Below are 23,740 nucleotides of genomic sequence, written 5' to 3' on the forward strand. Positions count from 1 at the left end.
AACTCATTGTCATGTTCAAGAAACCAATTTGAAATGATTAGAGCTTTGTGACATGGTGGAAGTAGCCATCAGAGGATGGGTACATGGTGGCCATAAAGGGATGGACATGGTCAGAAACAATGCTCAGGTAGGCCGTGGCATTTAAACGATGCCCAATTGGCACTAAGGGGCCTAAAGTGTGCCAGGAAAACATCCCCCACACCATTACACCACCACCACCAGCCTGCACAGTGGTAACAAGGCATGATGGTTCCATGTTCTCATTCTGTTTACGCCAAATTCTGACTCTAACATCTGAATGTCTCAACAGAAATCGAGACTCATCAGACCAGGCAACATTTTTCCAGTCTTCAACTGTTCAATTTTGGTGAGCTCTTGCAAATTGTAGCCTCTTTTTCCTATTTGTAGTGGAGATGAGTGGTACCCGGTGGAGTCTTCTGCTGTTGTAGCCCATCCGCCTCAAGGTTGTGCGTGTTGTGGCTTCACAAATGCTTTGCTGCATACCTCGGTTGTAACAAGTGGTTATTTCAGTCACTGTTGCCCTTCTATCAGCTCGAACCAGTCTGGCCATTCTCCTCTGACCTCTGGCATCAACAAGGCATTTCCGCCCACAGAACTGCCGCTCACTGGATGTTTTTTCTTTTTCGGACCATTCTCTGTAAACCCTAGAGATGGTTGTGCGTGAAAATTCCAGTAGATTAGCAGTTTCTGAAATACTCAGACCAGCCCTTCTGGCACCAACAATCATGCCACGTTCAAAGTCACTCAAATCAACTTTCTTCCCCATACTGATGCTCGGTTTGAACTGCAGGAGATTGTCTTGACCATGTCTACATGCCTAAATGCACTGAGTTGCCGCCATGTGATTGGCTGCTTAGAAATTAAGTGTTAACGAGCAGTTGGACAGGTGTACCTAATAAAGTGGCCGGTGAGTGTATATATATATATATATATATATAATATATATTATATATTTTAGTATATCTTCTCAAGGGACAATACTATAGGAATGAAACTTGGATATATTTTAGAGTGGTCAATGTGCTGCTTGTATAGTAGTATATATTTACTGTCCTCTGAAAATAACTCAACGTTATTGTCAAAATAGCTGGCAACAAAAGTGAGTACACCCTAAATGATAATAGCTGTACGTCGTTTAACCATGCAAAGCCACATGTCCTATTCATCATGTTCATGTTTTTGTCTGCTTGACAGGACCATACAAATGTGTGTATCTTAGAGCAGTTCAAATTTGTGCTTTGAGTACAATTCTCTCATACTGACCACTGGATGTTCAACATGGCACCTCATGGCAAATAACTCTCCAAGGATTTGAGAATTAGAATGGTTGCTCTCCACAAAGTTGACCTAGGCTATAAGAAGATTGGTAACACCCTGAAACTTACAGTACAGGCCAGGGTCATAAAGAGGTTTTCCAAGATGAGTTTCACTCGTAACAGGCCTCGCAAGGGTCAATCAAAGGAGTTGAGACCTTGTGCTGTGCGTCAGGTGCAGAAGCTGTCTTCAAAAAACAGATGCATGAGTGCCAGCATTGCTTTAGAGATTGCAGAAGTGGAAGGTCAGCTTGTCAGTGCTCAGAACATACGCCGCACACTGCAACAAGTCGGTTTGCATGGCCGTCGTCGTCCCAGAAGGAAGCCTCTTCTGAAGCTGGCTCACAAGAAAGCCCGCAAACGGTTTGCTGAAAGCAACCTGTCCAAGAGCATGAATTACTGGAAGCATGTCCTGTGGTCTGATGAGACTAAGATAAACTTGTTTGGCTCAGATGGTGTCCAGCTTGTGTGGCGACGCACTGGTGAGGAGTACCAAGAAAATTGTGTCTTGCCTACAGTCTAGCATGGTGGTGGTAGCATCATGGTCTGGGGCTGCATGAGTGCCGCTGGTACTGGGGAGCTGCGCTTCATTGAGGGAAACATGGATTCCAACATGTACTGTGACATTCTGAAGCAGAACATGATGCCCTCCCTTCAGAAACTGGGCCGAACGGCATGATAACGACCCCAAACACACCGTCAAGAAGACAATTGAGTTGGAGAAGCGCCATGTGTCTAACATCCAGCAGCTCTGTGATGTCATTATGAAGGAGTGGAGGAGGATCCCAGCAACAACCTGTGCAGCTCTGGTGAACGCCATGCCTAGCAGGATTAAGGCAGAGCTAGATAACAATGGTGCTCACACTAAATATTGACACTTTGGACAGTTTTGACATGTTCACTTAGGGTGTACTCACTTTTGTTGCCAGCTATTTTGACAATAATGGCTGTATGTTGGGTTATTTTTTTAGAGGACAGTAAATATATACTGCTATACAAGCAGCACATTGACCACTCTAAATATATCCAAGTTTCATTTCTATAGTATTGTCCCTTGAGAAGATACACTAAAATGTTTGCTGAAATGTGAGGGGTGTACTTACTTTTGTGAGATGCTGTGTATACACACACACACACACACACACACACACACATATTATGTAAACACTGACTTTTATGTTAGATGCTACAGCCCTAATTATTATGAGCCAGTAAGTAGCCGTTAACTTTTGAACAAAAAAAAACTAGGGATACACTGATATAAAAATTCTGGCTATGCCAAATATTTGTCAAAATAATTACTTTATTTTAATTCAAATAAAATCAACAATTTTCAATCAGGCAAGGCATGCCTAATCTCAGACAGACCACTGAAAAACCAGCAGTGGCAATCTGATTGGATGGCTGCTAAGTACTTTCCAGGATTTTATCGGTCCACAGGGAGTCTGTTTACAAGTTCCCAGGCCGCTACAATTAGCACCTCCGAGCAATTACTAGCCACTGATGTGCCAAAGTTTGTGAGGTTTGTGGTTACTGTAAAAAATACTGATGAATGGGACAATATAAAAAGAAAGCAAGTGTTATATATGATATATTCAGGGCTTTAGTATTTAAATATGCTAATTCCATCACATGCATTGGATACTTAGGCTAATTCTGCTTGAGACACTTTAAGAAAACATGGTTGGGATAGACATCTATGATGCCAAACGGTCATTTTATGACTTCTTTAGATTTTCAAGTTTGGTCTTGACTTGCATGTCTGGGCTGCACGTTACATAATTTCCGAACAACAATCTACCATTGACACATCAATCTTTAGTCGACACATTTAAAGCTCTGGTATTAACAACAAGCCCACGATTCAGCAAGAAAAAGTGAGTAAAAACCTGCTGAAAACAGCACATCCTTCATGGCTTTCCTGTCACATTAACTTTTCATTGTCAGCAACTGCTCTGGTCATGATAAACAGGGAAGTAAGTAAGCAAAGCAAATGCAGGAGAGTCTCAAAACATTGGGAAATGAAGAGAAGCTATTGCCTAACCAGGCAGCGGCATGCATAATGCAAGATTGCAGCGGCAAAACATGATCACATCAAAATGCAGATGACTCTCGAATATCGATTGTACGAAGAGTGACGACAACATCCAAAACTCCAGATAACGGAAGAATATTACTGCATTTCTCAATAGTGGTTATTAAACAATATATTAAAACAAATCAAGTGAGTTCCCTCCTACACTACAGTCCAATGCCAGTCACGGTTCGCAGTGCTCCGTAACCAGATTTCACAGCGACCTGGTACTTGGCTAGACTTGTCTTTGGCACAACAGTGTAAAGTTCTACATTGGGAATGTTTGAGAAACATCTCCATAGCCACAAACCGACAAACCACTAACACTGGGAAAGTGGATTAAAAATGTAACAAACAAAGAGATTATGGAAAATGCATGAATTCAGCTGGGTTTCGTTACTTGAGATAGCAAATAGATTCACGCTCAATGAGCTATAGCAAAAACAACGACTTGAAGCCACTGTTTTGGCACAAACACTTTGTAAACTTTCAACAGATTTTACAGCGCGTGGCGGATCGTGACCCAGCCATAATCAAAGCCTTACAAACATCTGGGTAAGATGTTCTGTGAGTAGTTACGTTTCCCAAGCGGTTTCCTGAGGGTTCAGTTTTCAATTGCATGGAACATGAGATTTAAATTGTGTAATTCCTCAAAATTAGCCTTATCATTAGTTTAAAGGCCCACCAAAGTACAAACACGCAGCCTTATTCAATGTGTTGACGTAATTGCCACTGTAACAGGAAGATGGGGCGGGACATATCAAACAGCTCCTCCCCTTTTTAAAAATAGCCAATATCGTTTCGTTTCTATCACAGCTCGGCCAGAGCCGTTGAGCTCGGTAAAGCCGCAGTTTCCTCCTAATCTCCAACCGTTTCTCCTCCTAATCTCGTGTCGCTTTCAAATATAGCATTCTGTGCAGAATTCAAATAGGTTCGGTATGTTTTCTAGTCTGTGCCCCCCTGTAAAGGAGTGTCTTTCTCACTTAACTTACTGCTGCTAAGTGATAGAGATAGCAGAAAATCATTGAAACTTGTGTGTGTGTGTGCGGGTGTAAAAATGTCAGACAGCCACAAAGAGAAAGAGTTAGTAAAATCTGACTATGAGGCGAAAATAAAGTGCCGCTTATTGGTTTCATGGACAAAGGAATTTCCGTGGCTGGAACATGATGAGGTAAACGACAATATTCTGTTAGGTGTGTCGTCAATTCCCCACAATTTCTCACTCGATGAGTGCTTTAGTCACTGGAACAGAACTAGTAATTTGTTCCATTGTTCATACAAGTTCATAGAAATTTCAGTTAGAACCAAATGCATATTGTATTGATGATTGTAATTTGATTATTTTATATACGATGGTTGATATTTGTGTTTTGATAATGTTTTTCAACTCCTATCCAATTTTCTAAAAAATAGTGTTTTAGTTAAATTCATTTGAGGCTACCAAAATCTAAAGAATGCCTGAAGGGCTATCAGGGATTTGGACATTGTGTGAGCCCTGCAAATGACAAAAACACAACAGAGAAGTAGCGAAGTCTGAAGTGTCTGAAGCGACATCTTTATGAACAAATAATTTTTTACTCTTATCTAAATCAGTGAATTAGTAAATCAGTGATTGGTTGATCCAGTAAAAAAAAAAACAATCTGAATCATTTGTTCATGAATCCGACTGATCTGGTTCAACTTACTAACTCAACCCAGTTGAAGAGGCTAACACCTTGCCGGAAGAAAAGACTATCAATGAAAATGACTTATGTTTTGCCTGTTCATCCCAAAAAAGCTATATTTTCATGATGCTTTGATTTCATTTTTTAATCTTGTAGGCGTCAGTGCCCATTCATTGTAATTTAATACAAAACAGCATGGAAATCAGTCAACACATGTTCTTCTTTTGTGTTTCATGGAAGAAAAAAAACATGAGGGTGAGTAAAGGATGACAAAATTTACTTAGGTATTTTTAGGTGAACAATTCCTTTAGCACAGTTCAGAGTTTGGCAACAGACTTTTTCCCCGCCATTGATGGAATTTTCCACCATTTATGACACAACGCTTCCCCGCCATTGACGGAAATTTCCAGCAATCCATGTTTTCACAGGCGCTATTATGCATCTTCTCAGACATTAAACCGCAAATAAGGGTGTGTTCACACTTGGCAAGTTTGGTTCGTTTTACGAACCCAGGTGTGATTGCTCTGTTAGTGCGGTTCATTTGAATAAGTGTGAACGCTGCCATCTGAACCCTGGTGCGGTCATGATGTCACAAGACGCGACCCTAAAAAGGACAGAATGCTCAAGCATACCTGATTTGTCTCGTCATAGTCGCGATGTTGCCCATCACAGTTATACTGCCAGTCATTAATATTCAGAAAGCAGGAAAATACACTCACCGGCCACTTTATTAGGTACACCTGTCCAACTGCTCGTTAACACTTAATTTCTAAGCAGCCAATCACATGGCGGCAACTCAATGCATTTGGGCATGTAGACATGGTCAAGACAATCTCCTGCAGTTCAAACCGAGCATCAGTATGGGGAAGAAAGTTGATTTGAGTGACTTTGAACGTGGCATGATTGTTGGTGCCAGAAGGGCTGGTCTGAGTATTTCAGAAACTGCTAATCTACTGGGATTTTCACGCACAACCATCTCTAGGGTTTACAGAGAATGGTCCGAAAAAGAAAAAACATCCAGTGAGCGGCAGTTCTGTGGGCGGAAATGCCTTGTTGATGCCAGAGGTCAGAGGAGAATGGCCAGACTGGTTCGAGCTGATAGAAGGGCAACAGTGACTGAAATAACCACTCGTTACAACCGAGGTATGCAGCAAAGCATTTGTGAAGCCACAACACGCACAACCTTGAGGCGGATGGGCTACAACAGCAGAAGACTCCACCGGGTACCACTCATCTCCACTACAAATAGGAAAAAGAGGCTACAATTTGCAAGAGCTCACCAAAATTGAACAGTTGAAGACTGGAAAAATGTTGCCTGGTCTGATGAGTCTCGATTTCTGTTGAGACATTCAGATGTTAAGTCAGAATTTGGCGTAAACAGAATGAGAACATGGAACCATCATGCCTTGTTACCACTGTGCAGGCTGGTGGTGGTGGTGTAATGGTGTGGGGGATGTTTTCCTGGCACACTTTAGGCCCCTTAGTGCCAATTGGGCATCGTTTAAATGCCACGGCCTACCTGAGCATTGTTTCTGACCATGTCCATCCCTTTATGGCCACCATGTACCCATCCTCTGATGGCTACTTCCACCATGTCACAAAGCTCTAATCATTTCAAATTGGTTTCTTGAACATGACAATGAGTTCACTGTACTAAAATGGCCTCCACAGTCACCAGATCTCAACCCAATAGAGCATCTTTGGGATGTGGTGGAACGGGAGATTCGCATCATGGATGTGCAGCCGACAAATCTGCGGCAACTGTGTGATGCCATCATGTCAATATGGACCAAACTCCCTGAGGAATGCTTCCAGCACCTTGTTGAATCTATGCCACGAAGAATTGAGGCAGTTCTGAAGGCAAAAGGGGGCCCAACCCGTTACTAGCATGGGGTACCTAATAAAGTGGCCGGTGAGTGTATATTGTAAATACTGCCTTTTACATACTTCCTCTAGATATAGCAAATACAAAGATTCATGTAACTTACTGTAAAAAAATACAACAATTTAAAAATACTGTTATTTAATGTAATCAGAGAATACAGTAAAATTCTGTAAATGAAATTACAGAAACGCTACTGTAAAAAATACAGTAACTGGCTGGCAACCCTGCTGCCAGTATTTTACTGTAAAATTTACAGGTAATTTTTAACAGTGTACGTAATAAAAGCCGACCAATCAGGTTGTGAACATATCCCTATGCCTTTAGGTTCGGTGTTAAAATTCCACTGTGAAGGCTAAGCGGACTTTTTTTTGTTCCGGACCAAACAAACCAAGCGAACCGACCTACAAGTGTGAACACACCCTAAATCTAAACCAAAGCCACTTGAAGGAAAGCCTGCAACCTGAGCCGAAAAAAGCGTAACGCCCGCTAATGCTGCAGTACGCAGGAAAAGAGACAAGATGCCGTTTTTTTAATGGATGTCAATGGAGGAGAGACTTATCACTACACTGAATAAACTGCTTTTGTGAGGAAAGTTTACTCAATGAATTGACAGCACATCAGCTAACATGTTTGCTCTTAAATATTCATTTTGGATTGATCTCTTATAAAACAGAATTTTTAAAAATAGAAGTCACAGACAATTGGGTGACAGATATGAAAGTTTACAGCACTTCTCATTCATTTCTATGGCATCTGCAAACAGTGATTGACTGTCACACAACTCAACAAGATTAAATGATCTAGTTATCAATGCACATGTGATCCAAGTTAGCCATTACGCTTTTCCCAATGAGCCACGGATCCTCGTATCTCCCAACAATAAGACCATCTCTGTCTGAAATGTCGACCCATGACGAGCTATAGGACTGTGAAGCTTTGATGGATGGGACGCAATCTACTCCATCTGTGTTTCGATTATCGTTCTGAATCCGATCCACACACAGTCTCTGTTGTTTTTTTGTTGTTTTTTTAAATAAAACTTACCTACATTCAAGTTTAAAAAAAAGACTGTTCTTTATTTTGATTTATCATATCGTATGTTCAGATAATCATATAACAAAATATTTTGGGGGCCATGAAAATTTTGTGAAAATGATCAAAAATGATCATTGTTGCTTTTTTTTTTTAATGACACTTACCTACATTCAAGTATTGAAAAAAAAAGACTGCATGAAGCTCAAATTTTTTTTAAAGTAGAGGCTCTGTTCTTTATTCTGATATATCATATGTTCAGATATTCATATATTCATATAACAAGAGTTAAAGAGTTAATAATCGATTATTACTTTGGGTAACACTTTAGTTTAGGGTCCAATTCTCACTATTAAGTAGTTCCTTATTACCATGCATTTTACTAGGATATTGGCTGTTTATTAAAGCCCATATTAATGCCTTATTCTGTATGACCACATCACTTAATCCTACCCAATACCTAAACTTAACAACTACCTTATTTTATTGAAGTAAAATAAAAGAGTTTATTGAAGCAAAAGTCATAGTAAATAGTTAGTTAATAGTGAGAATTGGACCCTAAACTAAAGTGTGACCTTACTTTCAGCCCTACAAGATTTTACAGCTTCATAAAACAGATGGAAGTGCTGCGCTACAAAAAAAAAAAGTGTTTACGAATGATTCCTGATGTGCAAGACAGAAACTACAGGAGCACAGGTGAAATTCAAACAGCAGTGCGCTAAGCTCATTTAATTATCACTTCAAGACTAAACAGCCCTGGGACAACTGTTTAAATGGTAAAGGTGTTTTCTCTGCAGACCATCAGCAGGGGTTTCACAGACTTGGGTTACCAACACACAAAAGCTCCGTCTGAGTTTCTCACACTCTTTGTGTTTAACTTGGAGCAAACAATCACATCTTTGTAATATGACAGCACTGAACAAACCCAACAAAGCAAGTTCTGACCAGAAGAACACTGTCATTCATACCTTCAGTCACACCAAAACCAACAATCACAATGAAATATCGAACCAGCTCACGACAATGTGAGTACAATAACACATATCCTGGGAAACACAGTATTGTAAAAACCATATAGGAGTTCCTGGTCAAGTGTTAGGTCACGCTACCTGAGGAGGGCCTATTCGCAAAAGAGCCATGTCAGATTTGGTATACGTGAGAACAACGGTCTTAAAAATATTTTTCAGGTGATTAGCGTCGCCAGCTGGGCACACAATTACAAAAACGCAATGCAGAACTTGACCCTGCAGAGAAATAGCAGCCTACGAAGTGTGTTTTTTCAAACGTAATCCAGAAGGGCTAAAGAAACTAGTTTACAGCTGATCTGCTCTGGAATGCTAGCAGGAATAAAGCTCATTTCATTTTATCATTACTAGTATTTTTCTAGTCTAGAGTTTGTAAAACCAACCAGCATTTCAGATGAAAATAAAGAAAGAATAATAAAGAAACAATTGCATCTTCCTCTCATAATGTTTACCTGTTTAAAGAAAAGAAAATGAACAAACAAACAAATAAGCGGTTCAAAATGTACAGATGACATTCCATCCTTACTGCACTACGGATTTTGAAATATTGTCTGGTAAGCACAGATAAAGAAAGTAGTACAAAGATAGGGCTTGGCGGTAGGACAATGTCGTTTCCACCACGATGTAAAATGTCTATCGTTGGAGATTTTCACGATATCATGAATTAAAATTTGGGCCACCCCTATATAAAGATATTTCTTTCTTCGCTCTACGCTGCTGTAATCTGCACCGATTTACTGGCATCTGGCATTATTATGCCTTAATCACACTGCAAAAACAAAGGCAAAGTTGCACATTTAAAGCTTGCAAATACTGGTTCGACCAAGTCATTGCTTTGTTCCTCTAAGAAATCTGACTCCTTGATGGCTTTACAACACTGATCTGAGATAAATCCAGCTGACCCACGGTAACAAGCACAAACCAACCACAGCAGCTTAAAGCTTCAAGGTTTATAAACAAATGATTGTGCCATTCTTCTGACTACAAATTTTCTACCTATTGCCTAAATTAATTTGTTCATGAATTTATTTTATACGAGTGTCAAAACAGAATATAACACATATCAAAACAGTAGCCTATATCTAATATAATACTGTATTGTATATAAAAAAAATATGACAAAGTTGAACCATCTGTCTGTCTATGGTTCAACTTTGTCATATTTTTTATATATTTTGAAAATATGAGATTATTTCATAGAGACAGAGAGATATGGATAGCTAGACAGATAGATTAGACAGACAGACAGACAGACAGACAGACAGACAGACAGACAGACAGACAGACAGACAGACAGACAGACAGACAGACAGATAGATAGATAGATAGATAGATAGATAGATAGATAGATAGATAGATAGATAGATAGATAGATAGATAGATAGATAGATAGATAGATAGATAGATAGATAGAGTCAAACTTGTTTTGTTTTACAGCGAAATATAGCTAGATATAAATATACATTTCCAGACTATATATAAACTGTGTCTGTACTCAACTACTATATTTAAATGTAAAGTCACTGGACGACTTCCCTAGTTTCCTTTTCAGCGGTGTTTCAATAACTGAATATTTTCCCCGTGAATATCACGTGGCAGTGTGGGTTTTCGGTTTTCATGCGTATGTCTGTTCACTCGCGTTTGACAGCAGTCCAGCGACCACGACTCACAGAAACGAGCACACGATACGGAAGCAGACGGTTTGGTCATTACAGGACACCGTTTTCTCAGCCCATGTTCATTTAAGATTTCCCGGTTTAAAGTTATTTCAATTGAGAGCTAGCGCAAGCTAACTGTTCACCCGCACCGACTCGCATGCACGCGAACAGGTCAGAAACTCACTTTTCATGCGCCCGGACACTTTAAACGTGGGAAATGTGAGCGGAATCCCTAATGTTACTCACAGTCTGCTCATATATAAGTGTATAAAACACTAAACATGTCTGAATTGTGTCTTACCTCAACCGATCTCCCCTTAGCGTTCACGGATGAACCACATCTCATCTGATGCGCGCGCGCGCCTGCGTGCCGTAGGTTACATATTTCGACTGGGGATCTCCTTCCCTTTTCACAAAAAAAAAAAACCAAACACCTCCAACAGGCTTTTATTTATATTTTATGCATGCCTGCACACGTCAAATGATAGATACACAATTTATTTGAAATTCCTAAAGCCTACCTTTTACTCATGCAACCAACCTTATATCTGGTAAATTACTAAATTGATAATGACAAAAATTAATAAGACGGATGATGCTTAAATATTACTGCATGTGAAATAAATGCATGTCCCAAGCTATTGTAAAATAAATTGAACAAACAACCATTTTTCTTCAATTTATGGGAATTTAATATTAATGTGTTTCAAAAACTTAAAACCAACATAAAATGTTGGTGCAGAATCATACAAAATTGTATTTTGGCGTAACCCACATTTTAGTACAATTGTTGCAAACCCAATAGAAATGAATGGAACAATAAAATGGCCCTGGCTCAAGTTTGACAGTTAACATTTTCTAAATTTAAAGCACATCGATCCTTTGACTGACCATCTGTTCAAAAATTAAATAAAATGACTTTTTATATTATATTATGTTATATTGTTATTTACTTATCATTTTAGAATTGTATCATTTTGTTCCCAACATGGCCTTGTTGACCAAATATGACATCTGCCGGACACTAATACTTATTGCATGTCAGAAATAAAATAAACCTCGTAACAAAATGGAAATTAGTTGCTTTAGTAGACAAAAGATAACTGTGTTTCGTTAACTGAGCGTGTGAATGGTAAATGTTTGTGAACTCCACTCTGGGTAAAGACGCGCCTGCTCCTTTAACACATTCAGACGAGCTGTGATTGACAGGTTCAACTAACAGTGGGGGCGGTCCTTAAGAGGCGTTTCCGAATGTCAGTCATCCAATCAGCGTCGAGCGTACAGTCAGGACGGAAAAAACCCCGTGACGTAAGCGGTCACCATTCTACTGTGCGGACAATCAGTAAACACCGTCTGCAAAGTGACAACAAACCGCAATATCGAGTATTTTTGAGCATATTGAATACAATTATGGACACATCGGTAAGCAGAAACTATGGTTAATGAGAATCGGCAATGTTTTTGCAAAGCTTATTGCATTGGTATATTAGCTTGTCCGACATGTATAAAACATGATAAACTGTGATAAGTACATTAGTTTCAATAGAACAGCATCAAGTACAACCTTTTATTATAGTCTCGTTAAGCTTTCAGTCATGCAGTCATTGTTACTGTAACTCTATAAGATTACAAGGAAATGAAAAGTAGGCCTAGGTCTGCGAGGAAAGCCTCTTGAGACCTTTATTGAAAACAATATCGGGCATTGTGCATGGCCTTCTCAAATATATACTGCTAGATTAATGACAAATGTAATCAAATAATATAAACACTTCTCATTTTTAAGTGTTCTTCAAGTAGGCCTAGCTAAAACTAAGTCGACACACACAATCGACTATTTGAATGCACAATAACTATTCTGTTAAGCGTTGCGTAGTGTAATAATATTTAGTTATGAAGAAAGCTTCTTGCTTTCAGAATACAGCTTAATAAATCAATCGTATAAAAATAGCATTTTACGTTGCCTCAAACTGTGTCATGATATCAAACTATAAGAGGGAAAGTCCACTGTGATATCTGTGGTGACAGCATTAGTACCGTGTGCATGATAAATGCTATGAGAATATGAAGTTATACCTTAATAAATAATACCTTTGCAATGGAGTTCATAATGTTTTCTTGTTATCTAGACCATAGGGGGGTTCATCAGCACTCTCACTGAGATGGGCTTCAGTGAGGACCAGATACAGGCAGCGATGCAGGCAGGATTCTTCTCTGTACCAGAAGCGGCTGAATGGTAAATGTTTTTCAGGATGTTATTTTATATTCCTGAATAGTGAAATAGGTTTAATTGGTTATTGTATCCCAAGAAAATAATGTGTTAGTTATATAATAGCTTTCTTTTAATATGTAATAGTAGTCATAGGTTGAATACTCACCTGTCTGGTTAAATTCAGTGGCTTTAAGGAATATTCAAAGTGTTATTAGACAGCATTGTGTTTGGTTATTAAGCAAAAGCTTCTCCAGCCCTCTCATTTATTCTCACATTTGCTCTGAAGGCTTTTGCAAGGTGGGAGTCCACGGCATAAACTAGTCAAGCAGCCTTCAGGTCCTCTAGAAACAGCGTTTTCTGCGTTCAACGCTCCCAAAGATGCTCTTTGCTACAACAACAACAACTCACAGTCTGAAGCAACAGGTAAAAAAACAGCAGTTTGTTCATTTACTCATTTATATGACAAACAGACTTCTTTCACAAGAGGGTTAACATTCTGCTGGGAAGGAAAATTTGATTTACTGTGTAAATAATCTGTGACTCACAGGTCATGTGATTTTGTGCATAGTGCACTGCAGATCATTAGCAGACGTTAATGCAGGTTTCTGATATGTTATGCAATGCAGAGGAATGCATTAACAGCTTTTTTTCTGCTTTTAGGTCCTTCTTTAGTCTTGGCACCTCCTTCCGCAAACAGTCCCGGAGCAAAAGAGCATCCACCCCTGGAAACACGGATCAAGCAGGATAAGAGTAATTTCCACGAGCAGCAGAGGCAACGAGTGGCTCAAGAGGCACAGCTAGAGAAGAGACAAAAGAAGCAGGTGAATCAGTGAAAGGTTTCATATTTTTACAATAAAGCTCCATAAACAAGGGTTAGTTCACCCAAAAATGTATATAAATAATTATATATATGTTTTAATATATCAAATATAGATATAATACCATAAAGAGGTCACCATAGGAAGGTCATTTTTGGTTCCCAGTGCAGTAACAGTTTGTCCTGTTCAGGAGCGTGAGTTGGTATTGAAGAGGATAGCAGAGGACCGGCGCAGTCAGCAGGAAAAGGCACAAACTGAAGCCACAGCTGAGACCTCTCCATCCAGTGGACAGGGACAGAGACTGGGTGGACGTGTGGAGACGAGCGTGGACAACCACTGCATCCTCATGGTGCGAGATTACTTGTGTTTTCCCTCTGCTTTCTAACAATTTAGTATTTAGTATGATTTATTTATTTTTAATTTGTCTGAAATGTTTGTACTTGTTTTGTGTTATAGATCCGTCTCCCTTCTGGGGAATCAATGCGTGAGCGTTTCCCTGCAGACACTCTCTTAAGTCACGTCGTCGAGTTCATTACCGGTCGCCACCCATCACTACCCGCCTTCTCCCTCCTGCAAGGGTTCCCTCGCAAGCGCTTCGGTGAAACTGAGCTAACCTGCTCCCTCCGGTCTCTGGGACTGACCCCCAACGCTGCACTTTGCATACAGACCACGCCACCTGAGACGCCTCAGGACCCGCCCAGTCCAGTGTCCGTATTGGCTGTTGTAGGACAGCCGGAGGTGGAGCCACAGGAAGAGCCGGTGGCACCGCTCAATGAGCCACCCCAAGTGGAGGCCGAAGCTCTAGAGGAACTGGATGTGCCCCCACCACTGCCCCATCAGCTGTGGGAGGAAGCAGTGGGGTATGCTGGGATTCCTGGGGTCGAACCTCCACTGTCAGGACCCTCTCACTTCTGGGGTAAGATTTACTTTACTCAAACTCATTTGTGAATGCACCATGCAGTGTTATTTATATACTATTAAAATTCTGATTGAAATATTTTAGTTTAATATTTAGTAATTTTATGTGTTTTTGTCATTTTTATTATTATTTTTTAATTTATTTTTTATAATTTATTAACAGAAATCAACAAAAATCTTTTTAATAGTTTTAGTTTTCCAAGCAAAGCACTCACTGCTCTCTCCCAGTTAATTAGCTCGAACCTACTAAAATTATTTTTTGCATTTGAATAGTTTTAGTTGATAATAATAACCCTGCTCTACACAAATATTCTGTAATTAGACATTTTCATTCGACAGGACGAGGCCAGAAACTGGTGCAAGGTGATGCAGCAGATGAGGAACATTTAGAAAATGATCAGCAACCAGAAGAAGAAGTTGTACCTCCATTTCATCTCAACGGTACATAATGGTTGTTCTGGGTGGTTTCTTGATGGTTTCTCCCAGGTCTCTATGACATACTGGTCTTTAGATATGGTTTGAGTTTCCCTGTAAATCTATGAGATGTTTCCAACTTATATATTGTTTGATCGCTTGGAAAAGTCATTTTGAGGTTCTATTTATGTTTGTAGCACGTTGCAGGATGAGTTAGGTGCCGAAGTTAAATACTTATGGTTTGGGGTTTGTTCAAGTATGAGAATTAATAATAATAGTGACGCTTGCATTATGAGTAGCTAATAAAACATGTGAAAAGTCGTTTCCAAATAATTGAGTCATTACAATTAGCATCGGCTTGATTACAGTCAACTCTGCTTTGGATGAAACTCCACAAACCATCAAAGATAAAACAAGCACTTTAAGCCTCAATCAAAGGGAATTCCTTTAGAGGCCCTAAACCAAAGATGTTGATGTGAACGGCCATGTACGCTGCTTTTTGGGCTCCAATGAATCAGAAAAGGCCATAATCTCTCAACAGAAACAGAAGGAGGACAGGAATGGTAATGATTGGACTCCTCCAAAACATCCAAAGAACTGGCTTTATCAGCTCTCATTGAAGGTCATCGTTCATGATTCTGCAAAAGCTTAGTTGATCAAATAAATGGAAGTAGATGCCTGACTAAAAATACTAGTTTAGCTGTTTTTTTTTTATCATATAGATACGCTCTCAGTCCAGCTTTGCTTCCCAGAACGTTCCGAGAATGTTAGTTTTTGGTTGTTTAAATACAAAACCTAAAAAGAACATTCCTTGAATATTAATTCTTACGTTAGGAGAGTGTTCTGTGTTTGCTGGGATGTAACAGATCATATAATGTGTATTATTGATCTGAAACAATCACAGTATTGCTGCATTTGGACTGCTGAATCTCAGATCTTTGTTCAGTAACCCTGCGTTGGGGTTTTAGTCAGTGACCAAAGTGTGAGAAACACTGGGAAGTCCATATTGGGTAAGAGGTGAATGCCCGCCCTTGTCCTAGTTTAGACCCATTTATAAGTAAAAACCCATTCACCTCGTTCAAATGATGAAAAACGCAACAATTAAGCAAGCCAGTTCTCGTGTGTTAGAACTGCTTATTCTCTGACATATCGCTCTTTTCACTGGAAGTTTAATGTGGGGGATTTCAGACACGCTGGGAGAGAAAGCAGCTTTGGACATCGTTTTGAGATGCGGTGAAGTCGACAGGAGATCATATGTTAATTTGTACACTAGAGACACACAGGAATTAATTCCAGCTGGATTGGTTTAGCGGGCCGGCCTGTGAACATGCTAATATACGGTAATTAGCTTAATATGCGGTTCCTTCCAGTGCAACTCTTGTGATATTGAGGCTGTGTAATTGAAAGCTTGCTTAATTTGGTAGTAACAAGGTGCAATTTGAATTTAATTTGTTTACTTGATGTACTTGGGTCGTACAAGTAAGTAATTGTAAATAGTTTTTTAAAGATACATCAACATAGTCATGAAAAACATGGAACTAATAGTTTGTTTGTTTGTTTTAATTGTGATTTCCAGGCTTGGAATAGTTATTGAAATGAATTCAATCCTTTTTTTAAATATCATTTATGTAATCTTAAAAAGATATGTACATGTTTGTTCATATATAACAAACATTTGTATTATACTATATATATTATAGTATACAGGTACTGTATATCTTCATGATCCTTCAGAAATGAATTTGATGCTCAAGAAGCATTTATTATTATTATAATTTCTTATTCTATAATTTATATTTTTGTGGCAACCCTGATAAAAAAAAATCCAGTACTTTTGGATGAATAGAAAGTTCAAAAGAACTGCATTAATTTGATATATATATTTTTTAACAATTTAAAAGTATTTACTGCTACTTGATATTCTGTTATGTTCAGCTCCAAAATATTTGTATATCTGATATATTATATCTAAAAAATATATGCTAGAAACTGCTCTTTTATAAAAAAAATATTTTCAAAATTCTTATCCATTAATCATGAAAGATTGAAGAAGTCGTGGAAAAGGTTTGGGAAACCTGTTTTCTTGTTCTAATAGGGAAAAAATGCTATTCAAACTTAAAGCTTTTGTGGGGTTTTAACCATAAGCTAAATCAAAATAAATGTATAAAACTCAAAATACTTGATACAAATTGTAAATGTTCTCCTCGCTCTGGCAGGAATGCCACAGTTGCCCTTCTTCCTGGAGAACAGGGCAAGAGGAGGACTGGAGCCGAGGCATCACTGGCCGGAGCAGGGCAACAGACTCAGGTAGGACATGTGATAAATAAGAGCTTCATAAAAAGACCACAATTCAGTATGCAAAAAAAATATAAGAAAGAAAATCTTTTTGCAATTCTACATGTCAATATGTCTCTCTCTTTCATCATTACGACTGTCAGTTGCTATGCTCGATTTGTTTCTCAGCCAAAATGTTATATACTGTACATTTGCTTTAGCATTTGGAAAACTTGAGCAGTGTGCTTTGTCCTTAAAATAGATGAGGTTGTGACTCAGTGTAATTGGTTGTGTGTTGAAGGGAGGCGGAGCCTGAAGTCCCAGCAGACCCTGAGGAAGCCCGTGCGTTGCGTGGAGCTGCGGGTCAAGCGGCGGTAGAGCGTTTACAGAGAGCCGCCCATCACGACGAGCAGCATTCACCACACGGGCAGCCCTCACCCCCCAAAAAAGCCTTCAAGACCCCCCGTGTGCCCTCTCTCTGCTCGATGGCCACCAGGGCCACCGTTTCCCTCATGACAGGTCAGAAAGACACCAACTAGTGTTGTTTACTAATCACATGAGTTCTTAAGACAAGCCATTAATCTTGCTCTCTCAGCTCCCAGCATGCAGTACAGCAGTAGCCTGGCGTGTCTGACCCCAGAGCTGGCCGAGCTCTTGTTGGCTCACATGGCACGTGAGCGTTCACTCCGACCACGTACACTGGAGCTGTTCTTTGGCTGCCCGCTGCAAAGGTTTGTCCTAAACTGCTACCCGTACACCACCAACGAGCTTCTGCGGCAACTGAGGGCGTTTTCCTGTCTCAAGCATCTCAGCTTCGTCAACTCTCCACTTATCACAGGTGTGTGAGAATCTCACTAAAAAGAAATGGCCAGACCCTAAAAATCTATTGAAAGAAAAATTATGTTTATTATTATTGTTTTGCTATTTTTATTTCATTAAGAATTGTTACATTATGTTGAATGGTTGTGTGTGTGTGTATATATACACACAAATATTTATATAATTTTTAAAGATAGATTATCAAAATATATCATTAAAATATCTTTATAAAATAATAAAAACGACATTAATGTGAATAAATATTTATTAATAATAATACTAATAATAATTCTAATGCTAATCTAATACAAATATACTATTCTAATAAAACATTTTTACTAATTTACCATGTTGTTATTGGTAAATAATAATTATTTTTATTTACTTGTAATATGAATAAAGCACAATTAATATTAAATTGTACTACAGTCATCATATTTGTTGTAAAGAAATGTCTGAACAAGATGATATTCAGTACTATAAACATATGGTGACTTTCTGTAACAAAGTCATGAGATTTTTTTGCATTTTGGTAATGAGAATTTAGGGGTTAATGTGCTTAATTGTCAGAACCATAATAAAAACAAAATTGAGGGGTGAAATATGACCAAATATGGCATTTCCTTCTTAGAAAAGTTCTATATGACACATTTCAGTGTATTGAATTGCTTGTAAAATTATTTGTAAAGCTGTGAGATCCTCTTTTCCTTTTTCATTTTCCAGATGCCGGTCTTTCTGTTTTGTCCAACCTCTCAAAACTGCAGCATCTCAACCTGTCGTCCTGTAGCAAACTAACAGACAGCTGCATGCAGCATATCACAGGTGAGACGGTGCGTCGGGAACCACATAAACCCCTCGCGTTATTCCATGCTTTAGTGACGTAATGCCGCTTTGACTGAGCACCCTCCTGAAACCTAAAATGACAAATGGGACACCCTACTGTCTTGTGGACTTATCAGACACACGCATACGGCGGCCATTGTAAGTCCACAAGACCGCAAGTGCACATGAAGTGTAGCATCTATAAGAGATTATCATGTAGAAATGCGTGCTCTCGTTCTGTCTGATCTCAGGACTCCGCAGTCTGACGTTCCTGGCTCTGGACCAGACCAAAGTAAGCGATGCAGGTCTGCTGATGTATCTGCAGTCAGGTTCCTCTGCGCTGTGTCAGCTCAGCCTGAATCAGACGGCCATCACGGAGAGCACACTGAGAGCGCTGCCCTCGTGCGTGCCACAACTGCGAATGCTCAGTATTAAACACACCAAGGTAATCTACACAGATTGTTTAATTTATAAACATGTTTATAGATCTTTTTTTTAATCTCAGGTTTAATCTCAGAGTTTGTTTTACATGCCATTTATGGATGGGAATATCTAAAATAGACTATATCTCACAATAATAGACTTAATCCAAATAATGCTGCCGCAGTCTCTGTGAAAAGTATGCAAAAAAAGAAAAGAATAGTACCTAATGTGTATATACTAGGATTTATGAATTTCTGTCTATCCAAAAGTATAGATTATTTTTCATATTTATCTGATCTGTTAATAATCTGCTAAAATATATACCATCCCTTTCACATAAATAAACTTTTGATGTCAATGGATATTTTATTTACATGCACACTACCTTTACAAGTTTGGGGTCGGTAAGATTTTTTTACAATTTTTGGAAAGAAGTCTCTTATGCTCACCAAGGCTACATTTATTTGATCAAAAATACAGTAAAAACAGTAATATTGTGAGATAATACTACAATTTAAAATAACTTTAAATATGTTAAAGTGTAATTTATTCCTGTGAATTTTCAGCATCTTCAGTGTCACATGATCCTTCAGAAATCATTCTAATATCCTGATTTGCTGCTCATGAAACATGTTTTATTATTATCATCAATGTTGAAAACAGTTGAGCTGATTAATATTTTTGTGGGAACCTTAATACATTTGTTAGGGTTCTTTGATGAATAGAACGTTTAAAAGAACAGCATTTATTTGAGATTTTTTGTAACTGTTAAACTTTCACTTTTGATCAATTTAATGCATGCTTACTAAATAAAAGTATACATTTCTTAAGGAAATATTTTTTTACTGACCCTAAACATTTGACCTATAGTCTAAATATATATACTGTTTTTGTTTCTCCAAACAAGCCTAAATCAGCTTGCACAATCTCAAAGTCATTAAGCTGTTACAGGGTTTGTTTTTAGGGTTTATTTTGGACCTCACTATATGTTTACCCTATATTTAGCGTTTGTCTCTTTTTGCCTTCAGGTGAGTGATGTGTCTGCACTCGCAGAGCTCCGAAACCTGCAGACGCTTCACCTGGACGGCACAGGTGTACGGGAAAATTCTCTCCAGTGCCTAGCATCCCACCCTAGCCTATCAGCTCTCAGCCTGGCTGGCATACCCGTCACAGATGGAAACCACGCGCTGGAGATCATTTCAGGTGCAGACACATGGAATTTTAATTTCAGTCCAGAATGCAAGTTGTTTAGTCCTGTATGGGGCTTTAGTGTCTACATTGTTTGATTCCTCCGTGCAGGCCTGAGGCTCACCCAGCTCACCCTTCCTGGCAGACACTGTGTGACAGACGCTGGATTGTCATTTCTGTCCAGACAGACTTTGCTCTTAGAGCTCGACCTGACCGACTACACTCAGCTCACCGACCACGGCATTACGCAGCTTGCCAACATGAACAGGTAGAGCTTTAAGCAAAGCCATGAGTCTAAATATGTCTAAGTAGGAGATCAAAAGACCAAAGCAGCCCTTGTTCTGGTTTAATTTGGTGTAATGCAAACTTGCAAATCTGGTAATGCTGAAATTAATGTGCAAATTAGCCCCGCCTCCACTCACTCACACCAGCTCAGAGAGCCACTCGTTGACGTGATTGGTTACAAGGTAGTTTGTGACGTCAGAAACGCCAGCGATTTCAAACCGCGTTTTTGAGACTGTCTTTGGTTCACCGCAGTCTTAAGGAGAAAATACTCAGCAATGGTGTTGACTTCTGAATTTGTACTTGGTTTGTCTTAAAGCATATTAAAAACACCACAAAGACATATAAACAACATTAAAATCTTGATTTTCACCACACGGGGACTTTAAAGGGAATGGTTCAGCCAAAAAATGTAATTCTGTCATCACTTACCCACATGTTGTTCCAAACCTGTATGAGTTTCTTTCTTCTGTTGAACACAAAATATATTTTGAAGAATGTTGGTAACTAACCAGAGAGTTGTTGGACCCCATTGACTTCCAAAGCATTTTTTATCCTACTATGGGGAAGTCAGTAGCTACCATCAAATGTTTGATTACTAACATTCTTGAAAATATCTTCTTTTATGTTCGACAGAAAAAACAAACTCATACAGGTTTGGAACAACTTGAGGTTGAGTAAATCATTTTTGGGTGAACTTATCCCTAAGTCACCAGCCATCGGTAGGTGTGGCAAAAAGTTAGTTTTAGGCCCTGGTTGTAGTCCATTTCATAAGGGTCCTGAAAGTCCTGGAAATATTAGAAAATTTCAAAAGTGTTATTTCCAGGCATGGAAAAGTCATGGAAATAAATCAAATCTAAATGTGATTGGCTCTTTCTTCAGCTAGAATTTACTAGAATTTTAAAAAATCCTTTGTTCATTTTTTAAAAAACAGCTGGAAAAGGCATGGAAAATCATGGAAATTCTTTGTTCAGAAATTGTGGAAACCCTGATTTATGTGTAACAATCTATTCAAACCAAGAGCAAATATGTCCCACAAAACAATTACAACTACAAACAATCCATTCTTAAGAACCTATTCACACTATGTATTCATTTTTGTCTGACAGCAAATATATATATATATTTTACCTTTGTGTTTGAAGATAAAACTCAGACCAATACAATTTTTTTCGGCATTCTGAGCAAAAACAAGTGATTATACAACAATATATTGCTATGCCTCTGCATTAAAGCAAGTGAAATTTGTATCGTCCAACAGATTGTATCCTGTAGTAAAACAATGACTAGTGCATTTAATTTCGCAGTTGGTATAAATAGACCTTTTATTTGCAACTAATGTCGCTATTTCAAAGATGGTAATGAAAACCACGCCCCTTTTTACCTGATAGGCTGAAGAAGCTGTCTCTTAGCAACACTCAAGTGAGTGACAGTGGGCTGCAAGGACTGATCAGTCTAAAAGAACTCCAGGAACTGTGTCTCGACCGGACTGCCGTCACTAGCAGGGGCGTTTCAGCCTTGATCACACACTTGCCACATCTGCAGGTACAGGATTTAAATATAAAAAAATCTTCCTTTTTACTTTTTTATCAAAAGTGACAGTAAAGAAAATGATCAACATTTATAATATTTTGTTATGTATTTAGAAATTCAACTTCCATGTTGTTTTTGTAGGTGATGGGTTTGGCCAGTACACAGGTTGGCGATACAGTGATCAGACAAGGTCTAGTATACTGTCCGCAGCTGCTGAAACTCAACCTCAGCAGAACCAGAATCACTGATCACGGTACGTTGCATATTGGTATCCCCTCCAAAATCCTGTTCTAGTATAAAGAAACATCTCTAACATCATGTGTTTAATATCTCAGGTCTGAAGTTCCTGTGTCGTATGCAGTTGAGTCAAGTGAACCTGGACGGCACAGGTGTGACTCTCGTTGGCATTGCCAACCTGATCTCCGCCTGCCCTCACCTGACCAGCGTACGAGCCAGCCAAACCCGCGCCATACCTCCAGACCAGCAGTCTGACGACGACGATTACGATGATGGCGGCAACACCACACGATCCTAGTTTTATTTTTGTTAGTAGCCTTCAGTTTCTCAATGGAAAGAGTATTCAGAGCTTCCTTTTTCCATAAAGTAGCACTACAATCTCACTTGGGTTCGACAATCAAGTTGAATTGTTTTTTTGTTTTTTTTATGTGGTTACACAACTTGTTAGTGTTATGAACAAAAAGTTCATATTTAATCTGCGTTTTGTCTGTAAAAGGAACTTTAAATGTGCCATGATATGCACACTTCAAATTTCTATTTTCTGTGGACATTTTGCATTTTTTGTAAAATAAAGTGAATGAAATATCATTAAAAATTATTGACCACTTGTAATACAGTGCAAAAATGCATTATGAGGTACACGGCGGTGTTATAATTTAGTAACGATGATGCTCAAATATTGATAATCAACATTATGCATGACAAATGTAGAAGTATCCTAATCTTTTACATTAAGGATTCATGCATGACCACAATATTTTTATTTGAAAAATGAATGACACCTAGATTTTATGTGAATATATGTTGGATAAGTGGATTGAAGTGGAAAGTCATTTTAGACTCGGTTGCAATGAAAGTGCATTTGAAGGTGCAGTAAGCGATTTCTGAGAAATGCTGTTGATATTTAAAAATCACCAAAACAAACACACCCCATCTTGATAGCTCCGCCCCCAAATTCACCAACATGCTATGCAACACAGGCACCTCCCCCCTAATGAATGGACACGCCCCCTACTGCTGATTGGCTAATAGTGTTTTGGTGCTCAGTCTGATCCACTTCCAACAAATTCTCAGAAATCGCTTACTGTACCTTTAAGTGTTTTTTTTATTTAGTTAAGAAATTACATGCCA

General features: G+C 38.8%; 2 protein-coding genes across 2 annotated transcripts in view; one reads left to right on the plus strand and one right to left on the minus strand.

The window, feature by feature from the left end:
• Positions 1–11,022, minus strand: part of slc4a2b (solute carrier family 4 member 2b) — a 48,848-nt gene extending 37,826 nt beyond the window's left edge. The window contains exon 1 of the mRNA XM_056249279.1: positions 10,974–11,022. The gene's annotated coding sequence lies outside the window, so the exon portion shown is untranslated. The remainder of the gene's footprint in view (positions 1–10,973) is intronic.
• Positions 11,023–11,953: 931 nt separating this feature from the next.
• si:ch73-173p19.1 (uncharacterized) lies at positions 11,954–23,211 on the plus strand. Its single transcript, XM_056249281.1, has 17 exons — positions 11,954–12,094; positions 12,799–12,905; positions 13,168–13,304; positions 13,542–13,702; positions 13,890–14,048; positions 14,156–14,615; positions 14,957–15,058; positions 17,248–17,338; positions 17,607–17,824; positions 17,901–18,143; positions 18,848–18,946; positions 19,198–19,391; positions 20,398–20,572; positions 20,669–20,825; positions 22,231–22,384; positions 22,514–22,625; positions 22,708–23,211. The coding sequence occupies exons 1-17, from the start codon at positions 12,083–12,085 to the stop codon at positions 22,905–22,907; spliced, it is 2,781 nt and encodes a 926-aa protein (XP_056105256.1). The 5' UTR covers positions 11,954–12,082; the 3' UTR covers positions 22,908–23,211.
• The last annotated feature ends 529 nt before the right edge of the window (positions 23,212–23,740 follow it).

This window comes from Rhinichthys klamathensis, unplaced genomic scaffold (assembly GCF_029890125.1).
Source record: "Rhinichthys klamathensis goyatoka isolate OS25496 unplaced genomic scaffold, OSU_Roscu_1.1 h1tg000059l_1, whole genome shotgun sequence".
Lineage (NCBI taxonomy): Eukaryota > Metazoa > Chordata > Actinopteri > Cypriniformes > Leuciscidae > Rhinichthys > Rhinichthys klamathensis.

What these genes read in the sequence shown, in the direction of transcription:
- si:ch73-173p19.1 (XM_056249281.1), top strand. An exon ending in CTGCATGCAGCATATCACAG is followed by an intron (nt 18,947 to 19,197) that starts GTGAGACGGTGC and finishes GTCTGATCTCAG; the next exon opens with GACTCCGCAGTCTGACGTTC. An exon ending in CAGCTTGCCAACATGAACAG is followed by an intron (nt 20,826 to 22,230) that starts GTAGAGCTTTAA and finishes TTTACCTGATAG; the next exon opens with GCTGAAGAAGCTGTCTCTTA.